General features: G+C 40.8%; 1 protein-coding gene across 7 annotated transcripts in view; it reads left to right on the top strand.

Annotated features, from left to right (window-relative positions):
* DOCK10 (dedicator of cytokinesis 10) overlaps positions 1–21936 on the top strand; it is a 144632-nt gene that overhangs the window by 52888 nt on the left and 69808 nt on the right. For 6 of the 7 annotated variants that reach the window (XM_069023828.1, XM_069023827.1, XM_069023824.1 and 3 more), the window contains exons 2-6: positions 2459–2578; positions 10177–10266; positions 18487–18569; positions 21244–21316; positions 21632–21763. In XM_069023828.1, coding sequence (XP_068879929.1) covers positions 2459–2578; positions 10177–10266; positions 18487–18569; positions 21244–21316; positions 21632–21763 — 498 coding nt within the window. The remainder of the gene's footprint in view (positions 1–2458; positions 2579–10176; positions 10267–18486; positions 18570–21243; positions 21317–21631; positions 21764–21936) is intronic. The other variant, XM_069023826.1, reaches the window with a different exon arrangement.

Below are 21936 nucleotides of genomic sequence, written 5' to 3'. Positions count from 1 at the left end.
TTACTAAGAGTTGAGATTGTTGCAGAATCATTAGCCTGACAGTATCAGCTCTGGGAAGGGAGAGTTATCAGTGTAGTCAGTGTCACACATTTTCTGCAGAAAATGTTCATGTTTTAGTGAAACCACTACACAGGAAAAAATGCCCGTGTGAAGCACTGGTGCATCATAAATGTCAGCGTATGTATTTTTTTCACTTTTACTATGAGTTTCCTTGTAAATGGTTGCTATAAGGTTTCCTACTGAAGGTAACAGTTGCACTACTACAAGTTTGCTTCCTGCTGAACTTGTACTGCATGAACTTTGTTCAGGTCTTTTGGCATCGTTACCAAAACCAGATGGTACACTCAGTGGGCACTGGTGTTTTCTCTTCATGGTTTTAACTCCTTGAAATGTATGTTTATAGATGAATATTTAATAAATAGATGCAATGACAGATTTAATGACAGAAAGTCTGAAACTCCTGTCAAGATGATACTGCAGGGACTTAACACAGTTTGGAAGGGAATGAGAGCAAGCTGTGTATGGTGACATGGCCAGGTTGACCCTATTAAGTTCCTGTGGGGAACTGCTGTCGGCAAACAACAGAGAGAAACCTTACTGAGGGATATGGCTGAGACTCAGCCCAAGAGCTTCTTGAGCAGGACTGGATCATTGTGTGTCAGCTGGGGCAGGCCAGGGCCAAGTACCAGCTTGGGGCAGCTTAAGGTGCTGTGGCTGGGTTAATATGAAGTCTCATGTCCTAGCAGGGCTCCTTGTCTTAACTGGACATCACAAAACCAGAATCCAGTCCTGTCACAGAATCTAAATCAAACATTAAAGTGGTTTTCTTCGATTTGTTACTGTTATGTGTTGAGCTTGCCTGTCTTTTACAATTCTTTAATGTCTCAGCATCAGTAGATAGTGCTTGTGGTCTGTGAATGTTAAATACTAATGATTTTTAAAAGTTTATTAACTCATAAGTGTGCAAAAGGGACTGTGAGAGTTAATAGACTGAGAAGAGAGGTAAAAGATTGATCTGCTGAAGAAGCAGTTCTAACTTTTTTAATTGTGTCGCCATGCTTTGGTGGAGCTTTGATTCTTTAAGGAGGGAGTTGGAGTAGGTGACCTGCAGAAGTCCTGAGTTCTGTGATTCTTGCATCAGCTGTTCAGCAATTGAATAACTTTCTAGGAACATGTGTATTCATATGTTTTAATCTATTTTGTGTGGCTGTGTTGCTGATGCTAATTAAACTTTTCATAGATGCATTTGATGCCAAGGTGAGTCTTGGACTCAATATAGAAGGGAAACAATGTTCACAAGAAATCTTGAGATGACTGTGATTACTGAAAAAAACAAGAACTTTCTAGGACAAAGTCAAAAGGGAGAGGGACTATTACATTTGAATCATTATATATATAATGGACCATACATGAATGAGATAAGTAAAATCATATATGATGGACATTCTCATTGGAGAAATTTGTTTTATGGAGATGTCAAAGCTTTCTTTTTCAATACACCTTGGTTTTGATTAAGGGAAGATGGAGGGAAACTTTATAGTCCCGGATAGCCCAATGAAAGAACAGTAGGTAAAATACAGTCTTGTCTAATGTCCACTTTTGCACCAGACTGAGAGTGTAAATGTTTCTGCATTTGCTTTCCACTAGCGTCCTTTTTCTCTTTTATCACATTCTTTTCCATCCCTTCTGGCAGTTCTTGCCCTTTCTCATTCACTCTTCCTGATGCTTACATCTTTGAATTGAGTAAATGTTCTCACTCTAGTACATGACTCTTCATTTGTTTAATGTATTCTAGCATGTCAGGCAGGCTTCTCTTTCTATTTTTGGGGTGTATTTCAGGACAATGTGACTTTACTTTTTCCTGTGGTGGTTTCTTACTTTACTGCTGTTTCAGGCAATAGTAGTACTGCTGTGATGATACTAGTCCTGCTTTCTGACAAGAGAAACCATGGAGATGGATGCCAGTTTATCCCAGGAGAATAATCTTGGGTTATTGCCAAGTAAAACAATATGGTGGCTTTCACAAACTGCCAGCAGTTCAAAAGGTGGGGACTGTGTAAAACAGTGAAGAAATAAGTAGGTTTCTTATTCTGAAACATATTAGCTCAAAGTCCTATCTATGTTCACTTCAAACTGTATCCATCAATTTTCTTGATGTATTTATGGAGAAAGAGAATTCCAGGTAAATTAAGCTGGTGGTTTTGGTCTCTGTAATAAGCTGACAGATTGCTCTGGAGTTGTGAGATGGAGAGTGGCTGTTGCAAGTGGCCCAGCTTCCTCACTTCACTCGAGTGCACAAGCTCAGATGCAACAAGCTGAACAGAATGGAATGAGGGGAGAAGTTATTCATGCTTTGGTGTATAAAAGCAAAAAAGCAACAGATGTCAGTTTATGAAGGGGGAGGAAAACAAATTTGTGTGTAGAGAGATCACCTGATCTTTTCTTTTTTTTTCCACAGCAGGAAAAACCCAAACTCTTGGAGCCTTTGGATTATGAGGCTGTTATCACAGAGATCGAAAAAAATATTGGGGACAGCCAGTTTAAAGATCTGATATTGTTCCCTGATGATGACTTTTCAGTAAGTACAAGGCAAATATGTGTTATTCCTTTTCTTAGGTTTGTTCTGCTCTTTGATTTAATCTCCATTGCTAGAGGGAGTGCCAGAAGTTGTCCAAGGGCTCTCTAAGACTTTCTTAACTCATGCAAAATGCCATACTTCCCTCTCACCAAATTCACTTGGCTTTTGGGTTGTTTTTTTTTCCTCTGACATTTACATATGCATGACTTTACTGCTCAGGGTTAGATAAAGCTTTAAGCCCTGGTTGTTCCCAGATACATTTCAGGAACTCACTAAACATGTTATTCTATAATGTATACTTCTCTGTTTCTCAGCACAGTGGTCGTTTGGCCAGTCCTAGGATCTCTCCCTACTATTATAGTCTGATTTAGTCCAATTTAATCTGTAACTTCTGATCCTGTTATGTTTGATGTATTTGGCCACTAGATAGAGTCTCTGGTGCTGAGGAAAGCTCTCATGGTGGGACACTGAGAGGCAGGGGATCCCCGACCCCACAGCCATGGAGCTGCCTGACCTCATCCTGCTTGTCTTGGCAAACTGCAAAGACATGGAGAGCCTGGAGGCCCAGGGCAGATCTCCAGTGGCAATGCTGGGGTGGTCAGCAGGGTGGCTGGGGGGCTGTGTTACCAGGCAAGTGCACAGGCAGATTGCCTTCATTGAACAGCAACTTCTGCAAAATCACCCCAACTTTGTAAAACATTTAGGTTTTGATGAATAGGCATTTTCTAATGGAAAGACATTTTAATTTGTGACCAATTGTAACTGCTCTGTGAGGGCCCTTCCCATCAGCTCATGGTACTGCTCCTGTCCTAGGAGGGCAGCTTAATCTAATCGACTGCTTTGTTTTACTAAATGGCTCTATTTCCTTGGTGGCAATAACTGAGTTAATGTGCTCATGGGATTGAAAGAAGCTAAACAGAATAGATTTCCTCATTATTTTTAATTCCTTTAGCCATTTTGCGCATTTGTCAATTTATGAAATTAGCATAACAAAGCTGACTAGACATACTGTGTGCTGTATGTACAAGGCTCTTGAGCCCTTTGATTTAGAGTAACTGAGATCAAGTCCATGGAGCAAACCTTCTCAGTGAAAAGAAGAATCTTGTCCTACTGCTAAAGACCTCTGTCTGTCAAGCATATGTTCATATCCTTATTTTCATTTATTTTGAGCAGTTGTTGCCTGGATTTTAGTAGCTACTTCTATTTTGTTTCCTCTGTGTTATGCTTTGCAACCATTTGGCATAATCTATCTAAATTCAAAAAATAATAAGAAAAAAGAGATCAAGACAGATGAGAGAGGTACTTGCATGGTGGGGATGGTCTGTACTCACAGAAGAGCAAAGGCAGTGGTAGGTAGGGTCCATATCCTTGCAATAAACCTCTCTTATCTTTGTTATCACCTGTTGAAGTCAGTGTCAGTGGCAAGAGCCTATGTCACCAGACAGGACTGCAGAGCTTCTGTACCAGGCAGGTGTTCCAGTTGCAGAATATCTATTTCTAATCCTGCTCTCTCCTGCTGGAATAGCACCTGTGCACAAAAGTCTGGGTCAGACATTTGAGTAGAAAGAGGTCCATGTCTGACTGAATTAGGAGGTGCCCAGGCTGACTCTGAGTGGGATTTGATGTGATAATGCCCGAGGAAATGGTGGCTGGCCCTGTTTAACTGCTAATGATTACACTTGCTGCAGACTTCATGTCTCAGTGTTGACACAGCCCCAGCTTGGGCCTGTGGGTGAGCACATCCTACAGGCAAAAGTCTCTTCAGAGTGAAACCCCAACCAAAAGAGTTAGCTGAGGCAGTGGACAGAGGAGAAAATTCTGCTTTTAATAATGATTTCCAATTTTTGGATCTGTCGTGTTCACCACATGCATCAGATATGGGTGAATTATTGTCGCTGTTGTTTCATCTCAGAATTGTTTCTCTTTTTACTTGCATTCAAAGAGAATGCTGTTATTCTCACAAGACTTCTGTTTGTCATTTCTAACATCTTATGTGAAGTCTGTGGAACAGCAGAGAATTCTTTATATCAGTGTCTGATAGACTGTATTCTTCCATTCCCCTGCATCTCCGCAGAAGAGTACAAGGTGTATACATTACAGATGCCTTCTCTGGTTTTATTCCAGCTGGGGAAAAGATACTTCACTTCTTTTGTAATCATGCTTAATAATCCTTAAAAAAAATAAAAAATAATCGATTCACATCAGTTCCACTTCTTGTTTTCCTAGCAATTCCTTCCTTATAACTCATTTGCCTGCCCAAAGTCCATTTTCCATTTCAGAAAAAGCATGTCAGCTCAGCTTCAAGTTTCACCTGTTCCTGGATCCCTTCTGTTGCTGTGCTGTGAAATAATGGCCAGTGGAAATTTCTGCAGCAATGCATCAGAGCAGAACTTACACTGTACTTCTTGGTGGTAGTAAGAGGGAGTTGATTGCCTTCCTGTTGTACTTATAAAAAGGCAAGCTTGGTGATGATCCTGGTAGTTTTGCATCCTCACCATTGGGTTGCTTTGCTTCCTTTACCTTCTGCTCCCCAAACCTGGCCACACTCCCCTTAACAACTGGAACTGCTGCTGTCTGGGATTCCTATTTCTCACTTTTCTGCTATGTGTTTGCCAGAAAGGAGGCCACGAAGGAAGTGTTATACCTTCCTTCAAGTTGGTCTCACTCCCACCTTTAACCTTTGACATCTTATTGTTGCCTGGATTTGTTGTCATACATCTGTACTTCTGCTCCTAGGCACTGTCATATATCCAAACAAAATAATTGCTGTATCCTTTCATAAGTAATTTTTTATATTTTCTTCCATCCTTTGGAAAGTCACTGAATGCCCAGCAGCCTCTTTTCAAATCTCTCCAGGATCTGAAGTCTTGCTTAAAATCACAGCTGCTCTTCCTTAGTGGCAACAGGCTCAGCACTCCTTTGCTAATAGCTTTGCTTGTGTGCAGGTTTAGTAACTAAGTGTATGTTAATGGTATGTTGATAAATATAAGTTAATTGTTTTAAAAAGGTAGATGAAAGTATTTAATGATCACTTAAATTTGTAAACTATAAAAGCATGTTAAACTCCCTGGGTCGTGAAAATTTGTTCCTCCTTCTCATGTATGACTTTCCTAAATCTGTTTGAAAAGTGGAACTCAGACTTTTAAAAACTATTTGTATAAATATGGCTGAATGCCTGGTTTTCAACCTGCAATAGAAGCTATAATTCATTGCCTAAATTCAGGACAGGTGTAAAATGGCAAAACTTGCTTGTATAATGCAAAACCTGTTGAAGGGTCAGTCTGATGTGCTCCTGACTCTTTGAGCTTCTGAAAGCCCACCTGGGAGCCCTGTTCCCTCCAAGTATCACAGAGGCCTTAGAAGAAAAGGAGCTGAATTGTGCAATTGCTGTACTTGCCATCACTGCAGGCGTGATTGTTTCCAAGCTTCTTTTTTTTAGCTCTGAACAAAAGCCAAAATCTCCCTATTTTTCAAGTTGTGAAACCTTTGCTTTCTAGATGCTGTGCAGGGACAAAAGTTGTTCATCTGGATACAGAAGTTCATAACAGAACCAGATACATCCGTAAGGGGAGGGAGCAAGAGTCATCAAGGACACTGCCTCTTCACATGAAATGTGTCCTATAGGGGCAGCTGGAAGTGCAGGCCTTGGAGCCTCCTTGGAAAAACCCCTGGAAACCTGACTGTTATTTCTAAGATCAGAAGAGTTACAGTGGTGAGATCATGAGTTACATCAAATAGCACATGACTTAGCTCCCACTTTCCCATGTGATAAGGAGTATCTGCTCATTCTTAGAGGAGCAGAAATTGAGTCCATTACTCTCATGACTAATGGTGTTATGGGTATCCTTGACATGCACATTTGCATGGGCTGGCAGGAGCAGGACAGTGAGAGGTATCTGGACTCCTAAGGATGCATTCCAACTGTTTAATGCAGTCAGCAAAGCATAGCCTCTCACACTGAATGTGATTCAGGGAGTGATAGGGCAAAATCTGTCCTTTAAATGTGCTCTGTTTCTGCTTTCCTTTCTCTTTGCAGCCTGCACAGGTGGTGAGATCTGTGCTGGGACTGCAGCCTGTCAGGGAGCTCTGTACCACAACAGCCTCTGCACCATGGTATTTGTACAGCATAGTTGCATCTTAGCCTGCTTTTTAATTTGATGGACTAACTCATTGCAGGTTTTGGTAACATTAAGTAAATCTGTTTACTTGCATGAAAGTGGGGCTGAGCAGCTTTTCTTTAGAGAGCTTGAACGTAAGTATTACCAGGGAGGAACATGTCAGCTCGTGTGTGGTTAGGTCTCTCCAAAGGGCGGCCTTTGCAGGAAGTAAATATCATCATTGTTGATGCATCCCTCTAAAGATTTAACCACTGCTAACGTGCTTTCAGACTAAAAGCTATTCAGAATAGATTCAGACTGAAAATGTTTGAAATGGCTAATGGAGTTTGAACTCCATTTTCAAATGCTAAATTTGCCATGTCACTGGGAAGTAGTCACTGCCTGAAAACATTATTCCTAATCAGTGTTTGAAAAGGAGCAGTATTAACTTCCATGCTTCATTGTAGAAGGTGAATGTGGCAAGAGAAGGTGCTTAGGGAAATTGCACCTTATAACTCATCCAACACCTGGGGCCAACAGCTTATGCAAATAAGACAGCCTGGCAGTGCCAGAAATCATGGCTAGATATAGGATATTTATATAAATAAATTAAAAATAATTCAGAAAAATTACAGACTTGAATGCTTTAGGCTGATACCTGCATTATTTGATTACCACAGTTTGCATGCACAAATGAGAGGGTAATTGGCCTTTGGCTTGAACAGACAATTGCCATGATTGCCTAAACATTAGAAATTAGGCTGAATTCACAGCACATTTACACATACTGAATTCTCTAAATAAAATCTTTGATTTTTTGGGTGACTGACTCAGAAGCACATGTTCTGTTGTTGAAATTTAGTTCTTTTCTGAATAAAGCCGTTTTGGTGAATAATACCGTGCCTGATCAGCCTTTAGGAGCATTTAACTTTGAAAGTAATCGACTATGAACAGGAAGTGCCTTTGTGGCCAAGCTTTTGCAGCTAAGTGGTTAAACATAACTAGTTCTCAGAAGGGAAGTGCTTTGTAGTTTTTAAGACAAGTTTAAATATAACAATATATAACATTTTCCATGTCCCAATTCTTTGTAAATAAACCTGTGGTATTCTTTGTCAAAGTCTAGAAAGGCAGCAAGCCCAGTGTTACCCGATTTCTCAGGTTTGCAGGGCTCTGTTTCTTTCTTTCAAGTGCACCTGGGAAGGGCACCACAGGCAGAACAGTGGGCTTGGGTTACCTGTCTTGTTCAGCTACAGTATTTTTATCAGGCTGTGTAAGGAGAGGGAGGCACAATGGCCCCACTAAGGCAGATGTTGCCTGTCTCAGTGTGTTCATATCAGTTGACAAGTGTTGTATTAGGTAAAAAGAAATTACTTGCTATATGTCCTACCTATAAAAAAATACTGGAAACTACTTTCTGTGCAATACATGGAGCAGGCAAGTTTTGCTGTGGGCAAGCAGAACAGGCTGTTGCTCTCTCTGAAGCTTATTCACCGTCGTGACAGGGTCAGTGTGAGGTACAGAGTACATTTCATCTCCTCTCCTGTGGCCTCCCACTCTGCCTCAGTCTGGGAAGAGGAGCAGATCTTCAGCAGTGCTGTATGTGCTGGGAGGAGGGTGCTTCATGGCTGCAGGGCCCAGCCCTGGGAAGAGCTCCATATCATGGGCTACAGGGGCACCCCAGGCTTTTCAGCTGTGCTCAGGGATTGCGTCTTGTCATGACTGCTGAAAAAACATTACTGCTTCAAATGTCACGTATGTGTGAAGTAAAAGCAATGAGGTGCATTCCAGAGACTGTGGGTACTGCTGGGAAGTCCCTAAGCAACCAAGAATTCAGACATCTCTTACTAAACATAGCCTGAAAATTCATACTTCTCCATCTTCTGTCTGTTATACTCATAGACTCAATGACTGTGTAAAGCACTTCATGCAGGCATTGATAACACAGCTGAGTAGAGCCCAAGAACCCACATTTAGGAAACTGTGCTCAGTTTATCAGAACAATGGGATTTTTTTTCACTTTCTGGTGTCTGACACCCCCATCATTTTTTTTGTGAGAGCCAGGGTTTAATCATATTGTATGCTGAGCTCTCCAGCTGAAACAGAAAAAGTTTGGGGGATCCCATGATGTTTCTGCCTGAGTGATATGTGCCTTTCTTTCATAGCTATTCATGTGGAAAGTGATGGGAGAAAATCAAAGTGGTTCGTGTAAACTCTAAGGAAAAATGCAGTCCATTATATCCAGGCACTCATCATGTAGAGTTTGGGTGCTTCAATTTACAGAAAAAAAACATCACCTTTTAGTCTGAGGCTGAGGATATGGAAGAGAGCCGCCAGGGATGCAGTAGGTACTGCAAGCTGCGTCATGGTATTAGTACGTAATGATTCTTCACATTAAAGAGTTGTGGGCCACAGGCCTTCCTCTGGAAATCGTGGGTCTTTTTGTAATGGAAGAGAAAATGGGTTTGGGAGGCCAGATTTGTCTGGGTTTCAGTCCTTTGCTGTCTTGAGTGACAGAGTTACTCCATTGTAACTGAGAGCATAATCTAGGCTGCTGGGTGTTGATTTTGGTTGTTTTCTCCTCTTATGGCAGAGAAAATGAGTGGGACAGATATATAGGTTAATTGAAAATACCCCAAAGCTTCCTCTTGTGATCCTGTTGTGAAGTGGCTGCCTTGGCCGACCCCAGCACAGGGGTCCTGGGTCACACAGGCACTGCTGGTGGCCCTGGCCTCTTGTTGGCCTGCTGGGAACTAAGGGAAGCTTGGCTCCTTGTGGAGAACTTCAGGAGATCCACTTCTCTCTGTGGTTTCCTGCTCTGGGGCCTGACAAGACAGCTCAGCCAGCAGCTGCTTTCAGAAAAAGGGCTTAATTTGTGCAGGCTGTGGAGGCTGGAAGAGGCTTCAGGCAGTGGCAGGAGTCCCTTGTTGGCCCTGTCCTCCTGCCTGTGCCCACAGGTGGGAATGTCCCTCTGAGAAGCTGCTGCCTGGTTCTCCTTGCTTTCCGGCCACCAAGCTGTCCTGTGGCACTCCCTTTTGCAGCTTCTTGGGGGGACCCTACTCCTCTCTTCTCCTTTCAAAAGAGTCAAAGCTTTTAGTTCTGTCTCCACATTCCTTGCCAGAAAGGCATGAAGTGGAGAAAGGAAGTGGAGGAAGAAAGTAGCACTCTTGGATTTGGCATATATTTCTGGGAGAGGATGTAAGGAAGACTTGACTTTTTTTTTATCAGAAACCTCAGAGACTGAAGGAACTTTGCTTGGAACAGCTTTATTCCCAGAAATCTACTCGAACACTGTTCTTGCTTGCTAATTAATGCCTTAGCTGATAGTATTGAATAGTGTGTGTGGGCAGGAGCTGGGCTGCAGTTGTTGGTATGCATGTGTGTTGGCTGCATGACAAGCTGAAAAATGCAAGCCATGATAACAAGGTTCTTAACCTCTTCCTGAGACAAAACTGCTGTTCTGTTTGCCTTTGACTAAATTGCACATTTTTTGTTTATTGTCAGATAGACACAATTTCACTGGAAATCAGGACACTGTATCCTTCCGTACCTGAAGATGCAGAACAAAAAGCAGAAAATTTATTTGTTAGAGAGGTGAGTATCTAATTTTAAATGAAAACAAGTGTTTGGGGGAGGCTTGCTATGTTTATAATGAACATCTTTTTTCTTTTAATATGCTTTAGGTGATTTGAATCAGGTTTGAATTTTGAAGGCCAGTAGGAGGGGGGAGGGGTAGCAGCATGTCTGCAGTTGCCTATTGTGAGATGTTTGTATCGAGAAAAATTGTAAATGCACTGAACCAGCCTGTCATTGTGCTGTTTTCCAGCTGCATTCCCTGTCACCACTAGTCCACTGATATTGATGTTGGTATTTTTACATCACTGCTAATGATTGGTGATCTGCATGTGCTTTGCGCTTTGAAAATATTGATATCTTTCCAAAAATAGATAACCAATTGGCACTGGTTTAGACTCTTAAGTGTTATTACAAGGTATGTACCTCATTTGGAGCTGTATATATGAGGAAGGAATAGGTGCACTGTGTGAAGGGTGCATAGGGGTTTATATTTATTTTAAGTATTTAGAGTCTGTTTTACCTTTATAATAGAAAGTTCAACAAAATTCTTCCATGACAGTTAGAGGCCCACCAGGAGTTTGCTCTACCTTTAAAAAACCCCTATGGTTGTATTGCTTCCATACCTGATCTCAGATTGTGGGAGAAGATTTCTCATCCTGCTACCTCAGGAATGTTTTGTGTTATCACTGGTTTTATCACTTTGAAGGACTTTAAAGGAGCTGATTGCACTGTTCAAAGGAATTTACTTTAGATGGCTCCCTGAACCTTCCCATCTTTCATTATAGATGTGAAATACATCTCACTGTTTGCATTAACAAAACAGGTTTATGAAACCAAATTTTCAGTCAGCTTCTAGAAGGAGTTTAATTCCGAGCACTGATAATTAGCCCATAATGTGATGGTTCTTGGCCTTTTTTTCACCGATTGGGATTTTTCACACTGCACTTCCTGGTCTGAAAAAGTATTTCATATGCACTATAACTGCAAGAGGAAACTGTGGAGGAAAAGTCAGCTGCAGACAAACACAGGAATTAGAAATCATGAAATCCAAAATTAGGCAGAAATGTAGCTGTTGAATTGTATGCAATGTGACATTTTACAGGCTGGCCCTATTTATTTTCAGCAGGTCTAAAAAGAGCAATAATAATTTACTGCCAGTTCAGATTGTCTGAACTTTGCCATCTTTGCTAATCTGGCAGCAGTGTTAAAAGATAACATAGCTTGTGGAGTTATCTACCTTCCCAGAAGCCTCACTGCCTTTCAGCACTTTGGGGTCTGCTTTTTATTTTAAAGTTCCACAAGTTGCAAGGCCAGCACTGTGCTCATGGCTTTACAGAGAAAGTGGTGGGTCTAAAAATGGAACACGGTGCACAGTTCCTGGGAATTGTTACAGTTGAGCACACCAAGGGGATGCTAACAGCCACCTTGTAAAACACATACTGAGTACATCTATTAGCTTTCTCTGCAGTGCCAGTGAGCCAAGGGGAGGGGGAGAGAGGAGCAAAGCAGTCGAAAAAGCCAGTATTACTAAGCCTGTGCATGGAATAGTGGCAGGGTAAAGACCCTGTTTTAAAGTAGTAATGGATATGTTCCAATTTGCTACAAAGCCAAAAACTGTGTGTGTGTGTGTGTATATATATATATATATACACACACACATATATATATGCACACAATAAATTAAACTCCATGGAGAGGATGGTTTCTAGTCCAAAATTAGGTAAAACTGAGCATGGGGTTCTGTGAAGATGTGTGATTGTAGTCCCCTGCAGCAATTGCGGAGATGTGTACTGCTCTAGTAGTATACATCTCTGTTGTGTTCCAGGTAGGTGTCGGTCACTTCTGGATAGATGTGCAGGAGTGGGATTGGTGACCTTCACTTCGCTCTTGGAACTGTGGAAAAGCCAACACTTCACTTGCTGAAGGAGTCTTTCTTCAAATATAGCATGATATATTGAACTGTATGAACAGTGAAGGTGTCCACCTTGTGCACACTTGACTGACTGTTGGTCACCTGGACTTATAGCAAGCCAGGATCAAATGCCTAATTCCTGATGAGACTCTGGGGAAGGTACAACTCATCCTGCTGAAGCCATTTTGGTATCAGCTGTCTCTGACTGTTCGCTATCTCAGTACTTTAGCAAGGTGAGACAAAGACATGGAGCAAGTTGTTGAACTTCAAAAGAAGGGTCTGATCTTGGAGGTGAAACTAATTTCCTCTGTGTGATGCAGTGTGAGGACATGGTACTGAAACCGTTTCAAGACCTCAGATCCATTATCTCTTGTCTCATTCTTCTGACTGCTTGGTGGTTTTCAGATGGTCTTGTCTACAAGATGAGGTCATTTGTAAAGGATTGTCAGAAGTCTGTGATAATGCCTTAAAATCCCAGCTGTTTCTTCCTGGCTTTCCCTCTGGTGACTATAGGAAAGCTTTTCTTTCACCTCGAGCTCTTTCATTGCTATAGCCCTTCAAGGATGAGGGGATTTTTTCACCAGCCCTTACCAAAATCCATACAAAGGCAGCTTGGGGACTTGATCAAGTTTCCCTTCCTCAAGCAACCATTAAACAGTACTTAGAGGCACACCAGGAGGACTCAGTTGCCTGGGCAATATTGGTTTATGGATCCAAAAGAGCTGACAAGCCAGATGAAGAACGATGAGGCTGATGTTGCTGAGAAATGCTTTCAGTATTGATGGCATTTGATGTGGTCCACCTGTAGTGGAAGGTTTGTGCCTCTATTTGTCCATTCAGTTCTTGTAATACTGCTTTGTATTCCTCAGGAATGCAAAACTTTCCCTGTTCGTGATATTGAAGTGTTATGGTAGTGGGTGAGGCAGAAGAATTGACTTTAAATAAGATGTCTGACTATCTGTGTTTTTCTGAAACTGTAAAATGAAAATCTAAAACAAAATAAAACTAAGGTGACAAATAAATAAATAGTCCCTTAATAAGTATTTTTTGCCTGCAAGGAGAATAGATAGTTTACATTTTATGATTAATACCTGAGTCCTTTTATTAATTTATACCTAAGTATTAGCTATATTTTAAAGTTAATACTTTGTGAATTGGTTATTCCTATACCTGTAGTTGTATTAGGATGTTTTCCTTATGGATTTTTCCACTTTAACTTTTCTTAGGGATCAGCCTGAGGAACTAAATTAGTTAGAAAGGAGAATTTTCCAGGAACTTTTAAAGCCAGAATAAAATTGTCTTCAGTGGTTTGTTGTTTTAAGTATTCCTGACTTCCTTTATCATGCTGTTTCCTTCCAAATTCTGAATTTTCTCTCTCCTCACAGGGTCTGCTGCATGTCTGCCGCATTTATGCCAGTCAGCATTGTCCTCATGGGCCATAATTTTGGCAAATAGAAACATTCACTTCATAAGACATGAAATAAAGTTCTTCCTTTTAGACAGTAAAAACATTCCTAATATCACCTTTCCTGAGTCTGTATCCTGAATATGCAGATCAAATGGGAATTCTTGGGATTTTCCCCACATTTCATTTGGAAATACAAGGGGATAGTGCACTTGCTATTCAAAGTTATATTTCATTGGAGGAACTTAAACTACATAATTGCAACATATTTAATCAACATAACTTATTGGTTTGCATCGAGTCAGTATTTTCAGGAAGAATGCAGGTATGCGCACACAAATAAATGCTGTTTGTGTGTGTGTAGGAATTATCTATAGGAATTAAATCCTAGGTAGATGTGAAAAAAATGCAGAAGGTAAGTAAATATTAGCTGTCAACTCTCCTTTATGAAATGAGTTTAAGCCAGGTGATCCTTCCAAAAAAAAAAAAAAAGGTGCTACTTGGATAAGTTTTTTGGAAATGTGTTTGCAGAGGGGCTGGCTGGCTGCATGAATGAGGTGGTGCAGGAGCTGTGCAAGGGCAGAAGGAGTGAGCTTCCTGGGTGAAAAACACATCAAAATGAAATAACAGTGTAGGAATATTGAAATTTCATTTGATGAATGATGTAGTTAATTTGTAGTTAACTTTGTCTATGATAATAGTGTTCATGTGGGTGTCTCTGAACTTCCCTGTGGAGGTTTTCTGGATACACAACAGGGAGCTGTCACTTGTAATAAGCTTGCAAAGCTCTTGCCACTCATCTGGGGGAGTTTTTATTCGAGATTTTGCTGGTTGGGTCTACAGGATCTGTAAGTAATTATGAAACATGAGTTTCATTAATCACAATGTGAAACAGCAGCAGCCTCCTGTACAACTTCTCAAAATGGTTATGTGTCTACAGAGTTGATTTCTGAGACTTTTTGATTTGCAGGCTAATCTGCATTGTTCTTACCTCTTACAAAATCAGACTAAAATGGGAACTCCTGTTGACAGTGACACCCAGAAAGTTTTGTTATTGCGCATCACAGTGTAAATTTCCCCATCTTCAAAATCTAAGCTTTTCAGTGCTTGAAAGAGCTGTAGGCTCAGGGCTAGACATAGGTTATTAAAGGGTAGTGAGTCTTTCGATAGCACAGAAGGTAAATACCTGTTAAAAATGTTTGATGCTTTAAAATAATAGTGTGTTTCAGTGTTTTGGCTTGTTACTTGGCTGTGTCGCTGGACTTCACTGTAAGTGTGAACTGTTATTTTGGGAACAGTTTTGAGAGCCCCAAAATGAAGGTGCAGGTTGGCAGCAGCCACTCGTGCTGCTGCCATGCTCATTGCGGGTATGAGCAGTCTGGGGCAGGCCTGGGTGGAGGGCTGGATTTCCACCCAGGGTGATCACAGCACCTTCCACCTCCCCAGATCCCTGCACACTTCCTTCCTTTGGTTGTTGCAGCTGAGGTCAGAGGAGGGAGGGAAGGCTCTGTGAGCAGGGCTGTGCACGTCATGGGGCAGAGCATGGAGCCACCTCTGCAGCTTCCTTTCTAGCATTGTGGCCACATCCAGCTCCAGAACGTCTTTGCTTTCTGTTTCCAAGCTCTTGCATGGGCTTGCCCTGCCCTGTTCCACCTCAGGAACAGCCACTCTGCCAGGGTGAGTGAGGGGCCAGCGTTTCTCTGTGCTTGCAGTTCCATTGCAAGGAGCCCAGTTATTCATGGAATAATTCATTATTTTTTCCTCCAATAGGTTCCTTTCCATTGCTGGGTAAATCTTTTTTAAGTGTCTTTTTCACAGTGGTAGCCATCATGCTGTCATCACCAGAGCCAGAGATAAGAAGTTACAGGTGGAAAAAGCCTGCAGGATTGTCTGTCTCTATAAGACAAAATTAGGCCATCTGGACAAAACCAAAAAACAAACAAAAAAACCAAACAAACAAAAAAAACACCCCTGAATTTGATAGAGCCCCTGGGAATGGGCTGTGCTGCCTGCCTGGTTAACAGAGCAGTAGAAAGTTCATGCAAGCATGTGCCAACCCTCCCACATCCCAAAACTTCCATTTCTTCGTCTGTATTTTTCCTCCTCCACAGTTCACTTGAGCTCAACAGCCCCTGCATTGGTGTGTCTGTTTTTTGTCAGGAGCAGTAGTAGCCAGCTCTGGCTTCTTCATAAAATCTCTGCCTCTAGAAAGATTTTTCTTGTTCATCAAATCAGGTTTGTAGGTATTTTTCCTCATTGCTAAAACTTAATTTCCAGTAATGATTTTCAATTTTAAAAAATAATTCTAAGTCAGTATGGTTAGCAGAAGTATTTAATCTTTAGTTGGGATATTCTGAAGAGAAAATCTGTACCCTTTTTTGGGTGTTACTTTTTAGTGAGATCTAGTTTCCCCACAGCGAGCTAGTTCAACAACAGTGGTAGCTGTTGCATTGGGTTGGCTTGTCTTTTGTGAATTTACTGTGTGATACTTGAATGTGCTGCTTTGTCCCCTTTGATTTTTATTTTGATTAGCTTTTTCTTGGAGGAGCACAATAAACCTTTATAGTTGCAGGATAAAATACTGTGGCCTGCTCTATATGTTATTCACAACTGCTTTTTTGAACACACCAGCCTATAATGTTTGCAATAAAAGTCCACACTGAGAGTTATCTGTGGGCTTTAATTGTATCTGTTAAGTAAAATACTTAGTAATGAAAGTACCACAGGGGAAAAGTGGTCCTTTCTGTAGAAGGTTCACTTGGCTTACATTTGCCAAGGAGAAGGGGAGTGATGTGTGAATTGGAGTTCTGTGCTCACCCTCACAATGCTCTATGAGCTTTTCATTGGCTTATGTAGAACAGAGTGTATGTTACCCTTGTAAAAGTATTCTTATGGCCCATGCTACTATCCCATAGTTTTAACACAAGCACAAGAGCAATAAAGTTGTTTTATGAAGCAACATAGAACAGTTGGGATTTAGTGGCTGTTTTTTTTTATCATATCTATAGTCAAAGGCCAAGTGCAGACAATGCTGTAAAGGTGTAGGAACATGGTTGTCAGGGGTAGCTTTGGGCCTGACCCTGCCAAGTGCAGAGAGAGTCAGTTATAATGCTACAATATTATCTTCATTCCTGGAGAATATGTCATTATACTGTCTAATGGTCACACTTTATTCTGCATCCTGTAAGATAATGAGGTCTTGTGTCAGATGAGAAGGTAAATACTAGATCCACATGGAATGTGTTTACTGCCTTTGGTTGTGCTGAGCTGCCAGGGAGAGAAGTGCCTATAAATGTGCACCCACTTCCTTGCCACCTTTTCCACACTCTAAACCAAATAAAGCTGTCACAGAAGACTCTGGATACAAAGATGACTTCCTAAAATAATTTGTGGCTACATACTCTGCATATTTTGCCCAAGATTTTAAAAAAGTGGTCTGTTAAGTCAGTGCTGAGTAATTTAGACAGCACCACCGTTGTCAGCCCATCTCAGGTTTGCTCCAGTAGCCTGATAATCCCCTCTCTGTCCCTCTGAGGCAGAGACCACTGTGCAAGCAATGACTCCTGTGGGCACTCCAGAAGAGGCAGGAGTGAAGAGAGGGAATACTCCCAGTTGAAGCAGTCAACCTTTTTATAGTAATTTATAGTTGTCCCTTTATTCTCTTTCTTTCTACTTTCTCTGCATAGCTTTTGGTATTTAGATACCTTTGATATATCATTTATTCCGTTCTGTTTGACTTCTGGAGTCTCATGCCTTTCTGTGAGACTGTCTTCAGTGTTCCCACCTCAGATTTCTTTCAGTGCTGCTGCTTCTTTCTCCACCCTTTTCCTTCCTGATATGCCTGCTTTTCCTCCTTGGGCAGCAACTTCTACTGTTGGGTTCTAGGCTTGATTCCTCTCTTCCTTCCTTTCCATCTCAGGTGGGCTGGTGCAAATTTTCTGGTGGAGTGTGGAGAGAAAATAATACAACGCTGGGGTAAAATCTTCAGCATACTGTACAAATATCAGTTTGCAATTTATACACTGTATGAAGAATCACCGGGAATTCTGACATTGTGTCATTTTTCTTGTAGATCTATACCTTAGAGATAACTGTACATATTTCATGCATCTTGTTGCCTTTCAAAATGTCATGTTGGGTTTAACTGCATACATAAAAGTTCTGCATCAAATAAATTGCACAGATATTCTGCTCTATTTGACAGCACAGCCAAGCCCTTCTGTATAGTTCAGGTCTGGCTTCCTTATTTAAGGGAGATTGATGTATTAAGAACACTTTCCAAAGGCGAATGCAAAACCAGCAAGAAAAATTTTAGATAGCGGAAAGTACATGATGACATGACTGAGCAAATTCAGTGTGGAAGGGAAAATGAGACTGGTGAAAAATTATAGTCCTATTAATATATTCCTGAATGTTATTGAGAGGTTACAGATCAATCCTTAAGGGCAGAATAAGAAGTAGAGGGCTTGTGCTGCAACAAGGGGAAGTAAAAAGAATAAAGCAAATGTATTTAGAGTGGAAGGCTTAGGTAATGAAACAAGACGCAAACAAAAACTGTATAATCAATGTCCATGGAGGAAGTCGGGCCTAAACTAGATCATGTCTTTTGAGGCAGTAACTATATAATTTAATGATGCTTCCTAGAAAGCAGATGAGAATCAGTAAAGCATGTTAAATTGCTATCAGCTCCTTCCTCCATCTTGTGTGATTCAGTGCATTTGATTTTAAAGGGAAATTGTGCTTCAAAATATGGAAACATATGACTGTGGCTTTCCTTTAAGAACTGTGCACCCAGCTCTAAAAGAGAAGAATATGTTCTCTAGCACGTGGGCTGCCTCAGAACTTTATCAGTTCTCTAGCCTTCTTGAGTCTAAACATTTGTAGTAATTCTATTGTTGTTGTTTGTGTTTCTTCTGATTAGGCTTGTAAATACTACAGTTCCCACTGGCATGTTGTGAACTACAAATATGAACCCTATTCAGAAGATTTTCGACACTTACCACAGTAAGAACTCACTTAAGTTCTCCTTTTTATTATTTTTTCCCTTTAGGCTTGTGTCATTTGCTAAGCTTTGTCCATATTTGCACTTTCCTTTGTCTTCTACGCTGTGCTTGTTTTACCATATTTTTAGTGCCTTGCATTTTTAAAAAGGGGAAGCAAAGGTCCTTCAGAAAAGTTCAAGACTCTGCAGAATTCACTGGTATCAACAAACTCCATTAGTGCTGATTCAAATCCTTACAAGCGTATTTGCGTATTCAAAGCACAGTTGATACAGGAGAGGTGGCTTTCCATTTTCCTTAATAATGCATAAATGTCACTCACCTTTCACTGGGATTAATTCTTCTTTTAGTTACCCTGTGTAACAGAAAGAGGATTTCAGTGCTTTGTAACTGCCTTGTACAGGAGAACTGGGTGCACTGATGGTACAAGGCTACAGAGATGTGCTGGTGTCAGGGTAAGGGGCATCCTTCCTGTGCTTGGGGGCATGAAAATTGCTGTAGAAGTGCTGGGAGGGGCAGGAATAAGTTCCTTGACTTGAGTGGAAAGAAATTAAGACTCTGGTGCTCATTCCTACATGCGTGAGTTCCTACTCATGCTCTTGTTTCTGGAAGGTTTGTGTCCTGCCCCTGAGGAAGGCTTTAGAGGGTAGTTAACAAAATCACTAAGTGCCAGAATGAGCTGTTACTGCCTCCTTTCCTGGAATTTGAGTCATTAAAATTACAATACTGGATGAAAAAGGTTTTTACCTGCACATAATGAAGAAATGGATGGGTGCTCCAGGCTTGGGTTGGATGGAAACTAGTACCAACTTCATTGTTTCAGGAACTGATAAACTGAGTCTTATGGCCCAGTTAGATGCTGTGTTCAGCGGGTTTTGCACTGCAAACCTTTCCTTAGACCTGCATTTGCTCTTGTATGTTGGTATTTTTATGAACAGAGTACATGGTAGTCCAAAAAGCCATTAAGAGCAGTTTTGCTAATCAGAGATTATAAACATACCCTTTCTTAAGTACCCAGCCTGCTGATTGGTTTAGAAAATTAATGCATTTAGTGCTCAAGAAAAATGTTTGTAGCATAGCAGTTTTCCATTTAACCTTAAATGTCTTCACTCTTATGAAATATGCATTGGACAGATGTGGGTGCATTACTGTGCGCAAAAGTACGTTTTAGCTGATTACATGCATCCTCTTCTGCGAAGGATATTTTAGTGTGGTGCTTAATGGGATTTGCTTTCATGGGTTCATGCTCATGTCTTCCATCTTACTTCCCCCCCTCAACCACATGCATTGTACTGAGGATTATACTGACACGAGATCTTGTGTCTCTTAGGAATGGTATGAGTGCCACACCGGTTGAAATTTCAGATGCAAAATTATAGCAGGAGTTGTATGCTTTTTGTTTGCTGAAAGCTGCCATGGCTTTTGAGCTTAACATACCTTTAACAGATCTGGTTCAAGGTCTACCTCATTTCATATTGTTTCCAGCCTCTTCAACCTTGATTTGCACATGCATGTTATGAAGTTTGGTGTTTGAGACTAAATCTTTTCAAGAAAAATAAAGTGTCCTGATATGTCTTTGTCATTTTACTGTGTCTCACTGTTGATAGCTCTGGATGCCCAGTTTTTACCAGTTTTTGTTTGATTTGAAGAGATCTGCTGTTGTACTTTCAGAAATCTGAGCATGTTCTTGTATCAATCCCTTTATAGAAAGTCATTGTATTGGGGAATACTAGATGAGTGTTAAGTGTTTAGCTTTACATCGTGGGAAAGGAATATCATTTACAATACCAGATCTAACTGTGGCTAAAGTAATTCCATTCACTGAGGGTGTGCTGAACTTCCCTATGGCCTTTTCCATATAGAAACATGAATATTGGGGCTCAGCAGCTTTCAGCAGCACTGAAGGACTTCATGCTTGGTTGTGCTTGAGGCCATGCTGTGCTGGGTCACTCAGTTGTACAACATGGCTGCATGGTGTAGAAGATTTTTCTCTGAGTTACTCTTTCTGAATCCTGACCCTTTCTGATTGGAAGGCAGTTGCGGTGTGGTGCTGAGCACCTGGGGCAGGCAGTGAGTACTCAACATGCCCACTGCAGCAGTGCTGTGGCACGAGGGCAAAGCTCAGCACCATGTGCATGACAGGACCAAAATATTTAGCAATTGCTTTAGTTTTTCTCTGAGTGTGTTCCCCCTTGGAGGGTTTTCTCAGCGCCTTCTTACTCCTTAAATTCCTCTCTGTGAGCTCTCACTACCTCTTTTACACCATGTTTTATGCTTTGTGGTGTTGTGTTCTTGCTTCATGGGCAAGTAGAAGGGTGGGAGATTAGGGATTGCTTAGTGTGTGCTGTGCTGACAGTCTGTCTGGGAACAGAAAGAGTCATTAGCAAAATTTTGTCGTGAAAGAGCAGCAAAGAGAACAAGAACTGGTATTTCATCATTTGTATGGAACTGTTAGAGCTTCATAGTCTTGGGGAAAATAAAGATACATGTGGCTTAGGAAAAAAGTATTTTAAAAGTGTAGTGATTTTAAAGGAGACAATAGGATTTAGCAAAAGGTGTACTGACATTGCTATGGAGGCTCGGGATGGTCACCTCCCTGAAATAGCAGGTACATTATTTGTTTTTAATAAATAAACAAATAGATAAAGAAATAAATACTTTTTTTCCCCCCCTCCCAGAAGTGAATGTAGACCAGAGAAACTGCCATCACATTCCTTTGAAATTGATCATGAAGATGTGGATAAGGATGAAGTATGTATTCTGGTTTTGGTGTGGGTTGGGTTTTTTTCCGCTGGGGAAGTTATTTATTGCTTTAATATCAAATAAAGAATGATAATGGAAGGTCATTATCTCCTATAAATAGTATTTCATATTTTTAATAGCTCTGAAATTAGTGGAACAGCTTTGTCTTGTGTCATCCTGTGTATGGGAGGGCTCTTAATAATATCTTATTTTAAAAGGAATGAAAGGGTGATTATTAAGTAGATATTCACACATTGCAGGTTTTTTTTCATCTTGGAATTCAGAAAACAAGTCCATGCAATGTTAACCATGTCTTCCATATAGGACACAACATCCCACTCATCTTCAAAAGGTGGTGGTGGTGGAGGAGGAGGATTAGCAGCAGGAGTTTACAAGTCTGGATGGCTTTATAAAGGGAATTTCAACAGCACTGTAAACAATAGCATTACTGTTCGGGTAAGGAAACAACATTATTCTCTCTTTATTCCTTTTGGATTTATATTCCCCACAGAGGCACACTTTTTGCCATTGTCATTTAGCTGTTTATATCTCAGGTTTGATTACATTGCTTTAAATGATAATAAAGTAATATTTTAGTTGTCTGCAAAATAGTGTGATTGAAGTGCAGT

Source organism: Aphelocoma coerulescens, chromosome 9 (assembly GCF_041296385.1).
Source record: "Aphelocoma coerulescens isolate FSJ_1873_10779 chromosome 9, UR_Acoe_1.0, whole genome shotgun sequence".
NCBI lineage: Eukaryota > Metazoa > Chordata > Aves > Passeriformes > Corvidae > Aphelocoma > Aphelocoma coerulescens.
This window is presented reverse-complemented; position numbering and strand designations above follow the sequence as displayed.